Source organism: Mustela nigripes, chromosome 5, assembly GCF_022355385.1.
Source record: "Mustela nigripes isolate SB6536 chromosome 5, MUSNIG.SB6536, whole genome shotgun sequence".
Taxonomy (NCBI): domain Eukaryota; kingdom Metazoa; phylum Chordata; class Mammalia; order Carnivora; family Mustelidae; genus Mustela; species Mustela nigripes.
Window position 1 is genome coordinate 62,235,700 of NC_081561.1, and position 12,475 is coordinate 62,248,174.

The 12,475-nt window shown below is 52.4% G+C and overlaps 1 protein-coding gene across 1 annotated transcript; it reads left to right on the forward strand.

Annotated features, from left to right (window-relative positions):
• Positions 1–1,796: 1,796 nt before the first annotated feature.
• On the forward strand, positions 1,797–11,981 carry TREML2 (triggering receptor expressed on myeloid cells like 2). Its single transcript, XM_059400508.1, has 5 exons — positions 1,797–2,042; positions 4,215–4,535; positions 8,092–8,509; positions 9,553–9,659; positions 9,964–11,981. Exons 1-5 carry the CDS (start codon positions 1,982–1,984, stop codon positions 10,056–10,058), a joined length of 1,002 nt encoding a protein of 333 aa, XP_059256491.1. The 5' UTR covers positions 1,797–1,981; the 3' UTR covers positions 10,059–11,981.
• The last annotated feature ends 494 nt before the right edge of the window (positions 11,982–12,475 follow it).

Below are 12,475 nucleotides of genomic sequence, written 5' to 3' on the forward strand. Positions count from 1 at the left end.
TCCGTAACATCGGTGTTATTTCATTTTATGTATTTGGTACAGCTCACTGAAGAAGTTGAAGAAAACTGAATCTGGAGTTTTCTTTGTGGAAAGGGGAATTTTACTCTAAATTAGATCCTAGTTTTTGATGGGAATATAAATGTAAAGAAAAATAATCTAGTGCTATGTTAAATCATCTTGTTCCTAAAAGCCTGATGGATACACATTTTTAGCGATCTTGATAAATCCTTCCAAATTTCTCTCAAGAGACAATGAATCCAATTTATACTTCCTCTCTCCGTGGAATGAGAGTGCTGGGTTTTATCGTCACAGCTATCACTGTGATTCCAGGAAATAAGTCCCTACAAGAGGTAAGTGGAACCCCCCCCCCCCCCGCCGCTCCCATTCTTGAAGCCACTTAGGATTGGGATGGAAGAAAGGAAGGAAGACACCATGCATTGGGAGGGCAAAGACCCTTTGAACGCAGTCATCTGAACACTGGGAAGACCTATTAAACAGTAAGGGTGAATGAAGAAAGTGAAACAGGTCTTCTGGGAGCTGAGAGGTCTAAAGTGACATTCCTCTACCCCATATGCTTGGCACCTCATGTGGTGCATAAGACTGTAGAGAGGAACGAATGAATGAATAGAGTAAGTTAAGAGACTGAAAGTTTGGAGTCAGCAGAGATCAAGCTTCCTTGGTTTGGTGTTTGCGAGTTCAAGCTCAGTTGAAGACTTTTTACTTGTGAGTCCTGTCTAAGGAAAACAAAGTTCCTGTCTAAGGAAAAGAAGGGCGCGTAGGGCGCGTAGGGGAAACACATAATCGTGTAGGCCCCCTCGCCCCCAGTGAGCAGATGACACAGCTCTTGGACGTCTATTTTTCTGATTCTTAGAGCTCTCGACTGAGTGAAGGGTGGCGTCTTGGGCCAAATGCTGGGTTATTTCGGCTGCAGCCCGGCGGCTGTCTGGGCAAGATAGGGTTGAGTGAGAGGAAGTTGAGTGGGCATGCGCATGCGGCAGGGGGCCAGGCCGGGGGCCCGGGGAGGGGGGGCTGGGGGCGTGGCTTTTGGAGAAGCGGGGGAGGGGAGCCTGCAAGAGGGAGGCGGGGGAGGGGCGGAGCTGGTGGGTGATTAGACTGGTTGGTAGGAGAATGCGAGAGAGGGGTAAAGATAAGGAGACAAGTGAGTAGTCAAAAGGAAAGACAGCTTGTGTGTGTGTGTGTGTGTGTGTGTGTGTGTCCCCACGTGTCACAGCGCGAGCCCAAACTATGCCCTGAGCCTTAACAATTTGCATCTTTTTTTCCGTCACTCTAACTGTAGCAGAAATAAGATCATCTTTGAGCTCGGAAGGGGTTCTTTGCTAGTATGAGCGAGGGGGACTGTTCTGACCAGCCCGGAACTTGGCAAAAGAGGGCACCAGAAGGAGCGCATCATAGAGAGCTGAGTGAAATGAATGAATGGAGTTGACAAGAAAACTCATTTGGAATGTGTGTTGCTGAAAACCTAGGATCCGAGGTGCCCTGCTCCAGCCCGAGCCCCTACCCCTGGGTCTCTGAGCCCAGGGAATCCCAGGGAGCCTGTAGTTGAGGGTCCAGAAAACTCACCCTAGTCCCCTACACCAATCCCCTGCTTCAAGCTAGGAGGCACACCCACTGGGCAGTTTCCAGGAAAGGATTGGAAGTCTTCAAACCCAGAGAGCCCTTCCTGCGCTGCAGGGGCCCCAGACTGGGTGGAGCAGCCACACCTGCCCGGAGCTTCGGGGAAGAGGGCGTGAACAACAACCAGCACCGCCCTCGGTATGCTCTGCGGGCCCTGCGGTCTGCCGATCTCTGTGGGTCCCACAACTTCCTCGCTTCCCTAAATGGGCAACTGCACTTTGAGAAGGCCAGGTCCTTCCCTGGCAGACCTAAGTGGCACATCCCGCATTGGCCTGGGCCCTTAACCCTGGATTTGAGGTCTCCCGGCCCCCTGCTGGCCTGTGACTGTCCCCAACTGGATGGAGCCATGGCTCCCACCTTCCTGCTGTTGCTGCTGGGGCTGCTGTGGTTCCAGCGCCCTGTCTCAGGTGAGAGGAGCTGGCATAGGAGGGAGGGAATGGCCTTTTTCTGGACTCTCCCTCCCTGCTTTTCCTTGCCCAATAATCTTGTTTGATGCTTTGTGGGGTTGGAGGAGAAGGGAGATGGGGCTGACCTAGTGGCTCCTAACAAGTACGAAGGTCACATCCCACTATCTGGCCCCAGGCAAAGTTAACACAGGACTCACAAACTAAGATAAAACTCTGGACCCTCGCTGTTGGGCCCATTCATCTGCCAGGCTTGGTTAGGACCTCTGATCACGGACACTCTGTTTCCTCACCCAAAAAGTCTCCTTCCCTTCTCTAGAAAGCCCTGTTTGGTTCTTACAAGAATCATTGCATCACGTGTGTGTGTTTTAACTGGCTGAGTGCTTTGTGCCAATACGTTCTTCCTCATCTCCCTGTCCTGAGGGGGAAGCCCTCCTTGAAGCCTTCGCTCACCCCATAGCTACTAAATGCCCCTTGAGGAGGCCTTCTGCAGTCCTGCCTTTCTTATTGCCATGGTACCAAGTTACCCTCTCCTGTTCAGTTCTGGCCACCACCTGTGAGAGGGGTGGAAGGTGGGCACAAATGAACACAGACCCTTTACAAGAGTTCCCGACCCCACACTTCTCCTAGAAAGCCCCCTCTCCTTGCCAGGGAAGAGGTGTGAAGTAATCCTGGGGTCCTCCAACCTCCCACCTGCCAGTTAACTGACTTGGATCATTCTGTTGGTTTGTATAGGACAAAGGAATGTCCAGACAGGGTGCTACCTTAGCACAACTCTCAGCTGTAGTGCAGCTGGGGTGAAAGCAGGTAGACATCTTCTGTCATTTGTGGGGTCTTTGGCTGTCATAGCTCTGGGCTCCACTGGAGAAGGCTGAAGCAACCTGGATTTGAGAAAGGGAAGCACGTGGAGCACCACCTCCCTTCCAGGCACAGTCCTGGGGCCCAGTTCCCACAGTCAACCTGAGACAGATAAAGAAGCAGATTTTTGGGGTCTACTCACACAGTTAGTCAGTGGTGGAACCAGGGTTTAAACCCATATTTATTTAGACATTTAGACTCCAAAATGTGTGCTCTCCGCTCTGTCCTGCTGGGGAGAAATGTGTGTGTGTGTGTGTGTGTGTGTGTGTGTGTGTGTCGACGGCAGGCTCTGGGGGATGTGAGAGGGGTAAATGCTGGGCATACGGTGGGCAGTGGAGTGGAGGGAGACCATCACAGCTTTGTCCATCTCCCTGTCCCCTGATTCCCCACCTTCAGCCCTAGTTCTACTCTCTCCCCGCCAGCCGTGGATTGTAAAATGCACAGATCACATCTATTTCTAGGTGGAGACTGTAACAGGCTATGGATGAACTGTGACTAATTGTATAGTTCTTTGGTTTGTACTCCATTGGGACTTTATTTGTATGTTTGTGCATTTTTAATCTCTGGGTTTTATGCAACTAGAATGTTTTAAAATGAAACCGCACCAAAAATGACCTACAGCATCTTGCTATTTAAAAGATAACTATGATGAAGTTATTTGTGAAATAAATAACTACTCTTAATTTTTTCAAAGATTGGATTTTCTTTTTTATCTAAGCTGTTTGTGCTCTGGAATTTTGTAACTTTGTGACTTCTGTATATCTCTCACTGAGGACAAGACCTAGGTCTTTCCCACAAGACCCTGAAGATGGGGCTATTACCTTCCCATTGGGCTAGAAAATACCATGAAAAAAGGGGCTATGTCAGTTGGAGCTCCCTGAATGTAAAGGCTGAGTTTCCTCCATTAGCCTGGGGGTTCCCTGAAGGCTGTGCCTGTGTCTCAACCATCAGACTGAGAGTTCCCTGAGGGCTAGTCTTACATCTTCATCCTAGAACTCACCAAGGGCATGGACTATTGTCTTCCTTCTAGTTTGGGAACTTCCAGAAGGCAGGAAGTCTACTACTACAAAAGACTGGAAGCTCCTTGAGGGAGTGGCCTGTGTCTTCCCCCTCAGACTGGGAGCTTGTTTGAAGCAGGGCCTGTGCATCTCCTCTCTTGGATGGAGGAGTTCTTTCAGAGCAGGGCTGTGTTTCTCCCTGGAACTCTGGTTCCATGACAGCAGGGTCGTATCCACCTCCTCTCCCCTCATCCCAGCCTTTGAGATGCCTCCTTCCTCCTCTCTCTCCAGACCTTGCTCACCAGCAGTGTCTCCCCAGGTGTCCCTGCCGAGAACGTGTACACTAAAGTCCAGCACTTTGAAGGGGAGACTCTGTCTGTGCAGTGCTCCTACAAGAGCCGCAAAAACCACATGGAGGGCAAGGTATGGTGCAAAATCAGGAGGAAGCGGTGTGAGCCTGGATTCGCCAGGGGCTGGGTACAGGGGACGCGTTACCAGCTGCAGGACGATCCCAAGGCCAAGGTGGTCAAGATCACCATGGCAGCCCTCAGGCGCCAGGACTCCGGCAGGTACTGGTGCATGCGCAACAGCTCAGGAACCCTGTACCCCCTGACGGGTTTCCTACTGGAAGTGTCTCCAGGTGAGCAGGCCTGCCAGGGCACTGGGAGGGTAGGGGTGTCCTCCCTGCCCCATACTCCACTCACAGCAGAGGTAGTGAGAAGAATAATCCCTCAATGGGCACGCTGTGCTACAGGGTTTTCATGGTTCCTTTACTGACATCTTCACAGGCATTGTTGTCCCCCACTTTACCAATGAAGAAAATGAGATCTAAAAAACCCTCTGTGGATCTGACCTTGTCCACAGTCACAGAGGTAGCAAGTGGCAGAGACAAGATTCACACTTAGGGCTCTCTTTGCTTTGTTTTTATTCCATCATCTGTTCAATATACATTCCCCGAGTCCCGAATCTGTGCCAGAGACTAGACACAGTCCTGCCGTATGAGAGATGACAGGCGATTGCTCATCATCAGAAGAATAATTATAGAATAATTATAGATAACAATAAATGTTCTTAAGAAAATCAAGCAGTGTGACAAACTGGGAAGTAACTCAGCGTTGTGGGGGGGAGCTAGTGAAGCATGGGAGACTAGAGAGGACCTCCCTGAGCAGATGACATCAAGCAGAGTCCTGTGTGAGAAGAGCTTTCTAGCCCTGTTGAAATGTGGGTGCTTTGTATTCTAGGCAGGGAGTACTGCATGTGCAAAGGCCCTGCGGTGAGAAAGAGCCAGGCTTGTATAAGGCAGGGCTCTGTTGCTGCCCCATATTGAGTGTGGGGCACAGTGGCAGGAGATAAGGTTGGGAGAGTCAAACAGCAGCCCTAAAGTCTATAATGCCACGTTTGGGTTTCATTCTAAGTACAGTAGGAAGCTATTGGAGTGTTTATAGGAGTGTGTTGTGACTTGTCTTTGAGAGTATAATGGCTGGAAAAAAAAAAAAAGAGTATAATGGCTGCTGTGTGGAGTGTGGATTGTGAAAGGATAGGAGATGAGCCGAGAAGCCATTGTGTGTATTCTGGCTGAGAATGAGTGTCTTAAAGTAGGACATGAGGTGGAGAGAAGTGGTTCAAATCTGTGATGTTCACACTTCCTGCCCACTCTGTAAACTTGGGAGGTAAGATGGGTGAATGAAAGGGAGGAATCAAGAGTGACTGTAAGGTTTTTTATTCCATCAGCAAGATGGATGTCGGTACCATTTATTGGGTAGGGTGACGCTGGAGAGATGCTAGTTTGGAGGATAAAAATCAAGAGCTATCTTTTGTCATGTTAAGTTCAAGACACCTCCTAGAACCCCAAGTGGGCAAATGGAGCAGCAGTGAATCCTGGAGCTTAGCTGAGAGGTCAGAGCTGGGGATATACACGGGAAGTATCCCTGTGAAGATAGTTTATTTTTATTTGTTTTTTTTTTCTTAAGATTTTTTTTATTTAATCCATTCATTTGAGAGAGAGTGAGTATGAGTGGGGGAGGGCAGAGGCAGAGGGAGAAGGAGACTCCCTGCTGAGCAGGGAGCCAGAGGGAAGAGGGGCTCTATCCCATGACCCTGAGATCAGGACCTGAGCCAAAGTCAAATGCTTAACTGACTGAGCCACCCAGGAAGTCCTTTGTGAAGATGGTTTAAAGTCTAGGGGATTTGAGAATTCTATACAGACAGAAAGAGGATTAGTTGTTGCTTAGGGCTGGGGGAAAGGAAGGAGAGGTAGAGGTTAATAGCTAAAAGGTGGGGATTTCTTTTGGAGACGGTGGGTATATTCCAAAATTGACTGTGATGGTGGCTGTATGACTCTGTGAATAGACTAAAAGTCATTGAATTTGGTGCTACAAATGGGTGTGGTATGTGGAATGTGAATAATATTTCAAAAAAAATCTGTTAAAAAATCAAGGGGATAGAGAAGCTCTCCCTTCAGTGTAAAAAAGAGAGAAGGGGGCGCCTGGGTGGCTCAGTTGGTTGGACGACTGCCTTCAGCTCAGGTCATGATCCCGGAGTCCCGGGATCGAGTCCTACATCGGGCTCCCAGCTCCATGGGGAGTCTGCTTCTCCCTCTGACCTCCTCGCTCATGTTCTCTCTCACTGTCTCTCTCTCAAATAAATAAATAAAATCTTTAAAAAAAAAAAAAGAAAGAAAGAAGGGTCAAGCCCTGAGTTTCCCCCACATTTATAAGATAAGAAAGAGTGAGGAACCAGCAAGAGAACATGAAAAAAACAGCCAATGGTGATGGCATGAGTTATTGACCCTTGCCCATCCCCTGGCCCACCTGCATCCCCCTCTTCTGTTGTGACTGAGCTAGGGCAACTGCTGTCTCTAAGATGTGGGGCCGAATCTCATTCCCCCTCTCCAGTTCTGCTTTAGACCCAAGAAATAGTTAAAATGAAGTGTATAAAAGTCTTAATTTGCAGGGATACAAACATGAAATGGTTTTGTTTTTCTCTTTGCATATACCCCCCTCCCTTGTCAAATCCCATGGTCTACCTTTTAAAAAGACCATTTGGGGAGATTCCAACTTAGCAGACCTTTTCAGTTATTAGGGAATAAAAAATCCTCAGCCCATTTAAAAACTCTAATCTTCTAGCAATATATGCTCTTCTACTCCTTGAAGACCATAGGTTATGGCCCAAGCCACCCAGAGTAGGAAGGAGGGTATTAGCCTGCTGCCTAACTCCCTCTCCTTCATCCCAGCAGGTGGGGAAGGCGGGGTTCTTCTCAGTAACCTCATCCTGCCTTCTCCTCTTTGTTGGGTGTTAATTTTCTCTACCCAGCCCTTTGTCATCCTCTGTAGGGTGGGTCTCTAAATGCTGGCTCTCCTAAGACACACACACATGAGTTCTCTGAGGGTTCTTTGAGGTCTCTCCACTGCTGAGTAGGATGATGTGGGAGGTCTGGCTCCAGGTCAGCCTCTTCCCCCATCCCCACTCTCACCAGTGCTGCTTGTTCTGGGTTCCCTTGCCCAGAAAGATGGGTACCTTCCATGGTGGCCATTTAGCTCTCAGGAGTGTGTCCTTGCCATGCACAGTTTTGGGATGTGGCAGCCTGTGCCAGCCCTCTCTCTCCCCCACCATCTCTCTCCAATTCTCTTGCTCTCTGCAAAGATAGACTCCACCACACCACCACAGATGGGACCTCATGATTTCTACAACCCCTTCTTCTTCCACCACCCAAATGCCAGCCTTCTAGAAAATGTGAGGTAAAAGGCTGAGTGGATGGATGATGGGAGCAGGTGTCTCTTCTTAAGCTCTTAAGGTGGGCATCTGACCCTGCTGCTGGAGGCGGTCTTTGGAATGTGGGCCTTCAGTGCTTCCTTGTCCTCATTTCTGGACCCTGGTCACCAATTATGGAACACCTGGAAGGTCCCTGTTCAACATGCTAGTGAAGAAATCTCTTTGGCATGCAGGAATAAGGAAGGTCTGGAGATGACTAGAGAGGCGGAGACAGGGAGGAGAGTTGGCCTGACAGGGAAAGTTAAAGAAACTGGGAGAGCCTCTTCCTTCTTTACTGTGCCTACTTCTTCTCCCTGACAAGCCCACATTTGGTCACACAGCAGAGCAGAATCCTTGGTCCAGGGTCAAGGAGGGGAGACAAGGATCTGTTCCCATCAGCGAGACCCCTGACTCAGTCTAACATTCTTCCCTCTCTGACCCCTTAGCCTCCACAACCAGGAGAAGTACTCCTCTTAGACAGCTGGCCAATATCCTCAAGAGCAGAATTGTTGTCACATCGGGCCCAGCCCCCACCTCAGGCCCTGATGCCCCTTTCACCACCAGCATGACAGTTTTCACTCCTGGCCTCCTCACCTTGACCAGTCTCGTGCCCCCGACTGCCTCAGAGTCCATCAGACTGACCTCCATGACAGGCTTCAGCTTCACCAGCCCTGGCCCTTCTACCATGGGGCCCAGCAGGGCCGTGGAATCCCAGACAGTGACTGTGTCTCCAAGCGATGCCAGAGCCTCCTCTGCTGCCCCAGCATCCATCTCCACCAGGGCTGGGCATCTGCAAACCAGATCACCCACCACAGGAATGTGCCACACCGGCGGGTCTCTCCTCAACAAATTATCCCCTGTCAGGTACCTGTGGGTCCTGGGCTTGGGTGGCTTTTGACCACATCCAGCAACAGTAACTGGTGCCTGAATAGACCTCAAGGTGCAGATGTGATAGCAGAGCTTTCCTTTTCAGGAGGTCGGTCTGGCCTGATGCTGAATGGGAGGTCGTGGGAGGCCAGATGTCAGGCTGGAGAGAGGACATAGAGGATGACAGTGAGAAGTGAGGGTTGGATGGGTCAGCATGAGTCTGTGGGTGGAGAGGAGAAGGTTGGGGCAGGACATGGATGTGACTTGGGAGTAGAAAGTGGGAAATGGTGGATGCTTTAATGGGCTCCCCCAGAAGCAGCCTCTGGGACCTGGGGTACTGGAAAGAGCAGGGGTAAGGGAGAAAGAGAAGCAGTTGGTAGAGAACCTAATCAAGCTGGCCACTACTGTGGGCAGCAGAGCACAAGCCTAGAGGAAGCTCTGGGGCCCAGGATCAGACTCCCGGCTGAAGGGCGAGGGAGCTGGGGTATTAATACACCAACTCTTACACCAACACTCCTCGTATTGATCATCAGTGAAGGGCTGCCTGCAAAGAGGTGGCAAAGAGACTGTACTGACAGGAGAAGGTCCAAGGGCTGAAAAAAATTTAGATGGAGGTGCTGAGGGCTGGTGCAAGGGCATATAGATTGTGCACCTACCACATCTGCTTCAGAGGACAAAGGAGGGAAGGGCCATGAGGAGAGGCTCTCACTACAAGGAGAGCAAGACTCTCAGTTTCTTCTGTCACAAATGGGGGTCTCTTAGATTTCTCATCCTCAGTGAGCAGGTTTGGGGGAACAATGGAGGGAAGGTGCTAAAGTGGAGAGATGCCCTTCTCCACCTGGGACTTCTTCCCCTGACCTCTGAGCTCCTCACTTCCTTCTGCCATGGCTGCATCCCCAAGGAAGGGAGGCAGTCACTCCCACCAGGGCTGTGAGGATTTCTCCTGGTCCCGGCTCTTCTTACGTGGCATCCAGAAAGACATGGGTCGGGGTGGGGCACCTGGATGCTCAGTGCCTCCCCGCTCTGTCCTGTCCCCTCAGGCACCAGGATTCGTATTCCATTGTGCTCCCGGGGTTGCTGATCTTCCTCCCAGTGTCTCTGATGGTGATCGTGGTCTATGGGCTCTGGAAGAAGAGACACAGGGGAAGTGAGTACAACCCACTCTCCCGTCCTCCGGCAGGGAGGGGCAGAGCACGGGGGCTTGACACACTTGCCAAAGCGCCTGACTGCACTCTGTCCCCAAGTGGTCTGTCATCATCTGCATCCAGCCACAAGGACTGCTCAGCACCCAGGCAGAGGGAGGAGGGTGGGGGGAGGGCAGGCAGGCAGGAACAGCATGGCATGACCCTCCAGGGCTGACCTGGCAGGAAGCAGAGGGCAGAGCCAGAAGAGGAGTGGACTGGCCCAGGCAGGAGCCCTGCCCCTCTGCATCTCTCTCCTTGTCTTCACAGGCTACAGGGTGTGCAATAATCCTGCTAGACCCTGGAGGGACCCACTTGGAAGACTGGAGCCTCCATGGAAGCCTGCTTGGTCTGAGGCAACTTAACTATGGATTGCGTGAGCTCCTCCTGGAGGGGCCTTTGGAGGCCAGAGGAGGATGAAGACGGGGGCCTGTTTGAACTGGAACCCAGCTGAGGGCTGAGGACTTGCTCAAGGCTGGACTCAGGCCTCTCCAGAACCAGAGGCTGCTCTTCACCCACTCAGTCCTCTTGGGCTGCCGGGGGCCTGGGACAGCCCCCAGATTGGGGGTACCAGGCAGGAAACCCCAGGGGAATCCACCGAGGGGAATCAGCTCAGAGCCGCAGAGCCCTGGGTCCCCTCTGGGTAGTGGGGAAGACTTGACGGTGCTGTACACAGAGGGTTCTGTGGGCCTCAGAACCCCTTGCTATGGAGCAGAGGGGGAGCGGACAGGTGAACGGCTGCCCTCTCCCCATCTGGAACCCTGTGTCCTCAGCTTTCCTCTGCTCCCCTCAAGCTTCCCCATGTGCTTGGGGAAGCAAAAGAGTCCCAGAGGCAATCAGTGTCTCAAGGGTCCTGCCATGGAGGGGAAGGAACAGCGACCAAGAGCTGGAGGTCCACAGGGCTGTTGGCAGTAGGGGACCCCAGCGCAGTTCAAGTTCCCCATCCACAGGGTCCCGTGACCTCTGATGGGCCTCTAGATGTGTCCTGCCCTGACCATAGCTGCTTGTCACTCAAGTCCTGGGAACCAGCAGAGCCCACCCTCCCACTGGTGCTACCCATTGGCCAGCTCTCCAGGGAAAGCTGTGACCAGGCTTCCCAGAGCTGCATGGTGTCAGGATCAGCCCGTCCCCAGACTGGTGTGTAGAGGCTGCACTCAGGGCCCTCTCCCCCCAGTTCCCAGCTCCAGGTCTGAGCTCCCACAGGAGAATGAGAGCCCTCCAGAGTCCACTGCAGGGGAGGCCATGGTTCAGAGAAAGAGTAGATCATCTGCCTTCCCCTGGGACTCCCTGTCCCCTGGGAAGAGAGGAGCTACTTGCGACCCAGCAAGGACAGCTTGGAACAGAGCATAGCTGGAGGAACACCTGGGTGGGGTAGGGGTAGGGAGGATGGAGCTGAGGAGCCTTGATGGGGGCCCAATGGCTCAAGGAGTCTGGCCTCAGCTTCACTGGCTCCTGGCTCAGACTTGTCCTCTTCCACAGTGAGGACTGGAGAATATGGGCTGGCTTTGTCCCATGGAACAGGGGCTCTACCAGCCTGAGCATCTGGAATAAGCCCCCAGGGATTGATATGACATCTTCACTCCCCACCCTGGGACAGGGACCTCCCAGGTGGGGGAGCAAATGTCATAGTCAGGAGAGTGACACAGCTCAGGCCTTGATGGGTAGCTGGGAGACCACTCCAGAATGGATTTGGGGAGAGAGAAAGGGGCCGGAGATAATCCCGGGGGACTGCACGGAGGAGGCACCTCTTTCCTATGTCCAGGAGAGGGCACTAGAGGAGAGACTCAGATTGAGGAACTGACAAACCTGGTGCCAGGACACACACACACACACACACACCACCCTCCCCAGCCCCCTCATCCTCCCTACAAGGAGAGGGTGGCCATGACCTTGGTGTCTAACTAGGAGGGGGCTTAATATCCCTGGGGGAAAATAGCTCCCTAAGAGCCCCCCTCCATTCGCGATCCTACAACAGCACACTGACCGCACTGCCTCATCTGAGAATCCTGTGAGAGAACAGCAGAGGGCTTAGGACTGCGGCCCAGTGAGGCCACCTGTCTGTGTAACCCTGTGTGAGTCACTAACCCTGCTGGCTCTCATTTTCGTCTCTTGTGAAAGGGGACACTAATGCCTACCTCTCAAGACTGCCTTTGGGATAAAAAGGAGTCACCTGAACCTCACGCACCTGAGTAAATGCCTCGTGATTGCTGGCCTGCAAGCTCTCCTCCAGCTCCAGTGGTCTTTGTCTGCACTGAAGACCTTTGGATCCTATTTCACTGTTTTGTGCTCAACTGGAAGGGGCAAGGGAGGGCAGAGGGGCACATGGGCACATGTCAGGCCTCACATTGTGGGCACTGGACCCAGGCAGAGGCATTTGGCTGTGCCCTGATGCTAGGCAGGGAAGCTGTGAGGAGACCTGCCATCCGTTTTTGCCCAGGATGAGAGGCTCCTGGAACGGAGGGAGTGGGGGGAGCCTCCGTGGAGGAGCCTGCGCCACGTGCCCACCCACAGATCCTGCTCCCACATGAACCCCACAGTAAGAACTCAGGGCACTTAGAAAGTGCTCTAGATGCCCTGCCCCTGCTCTCCACCTTCGGTGGGCCCTGAGGGGCTTCTTTGGACCTCCAGTGCTCTGGGACATTGTCCTCAAAGCCCCAGCACTTCATTTTCTCCTTCCTGCTCCTCCTCCTCGCCTTGGAGCTGCAGGAGGCCCCAGAGCCCGGACAGACAGAGGGCAGGGAAGGGTGGGACACCTGCGAGTATTGAACGGGCCAGGGCTGCC

Bases quoted from the DNA above. Each gene is read 5' to 3' on its own strand.
- TREML2 (XM_059400508.1), top strand. From the start codon at position 1,982: ATGGCTCCCACCTTCCTGCTGTTGCTGCTGGGGCTGCTGTGGTTCCAG. The intron at 8,510-9,552 runs GTACCTGTGGGT...CTGTCCCCTCAG, and splicing joins AACAAATTATCCCCTGTCAG to GCACCAGGATTCGTATTCCA. The intron at 9,660-9,963 runs GTGAGTACAACC...TTGTCTTCACAG, and splicing joins GAAGAAGAGACACAGGGGAA to GCTACAGGGTGTGCAATAAT.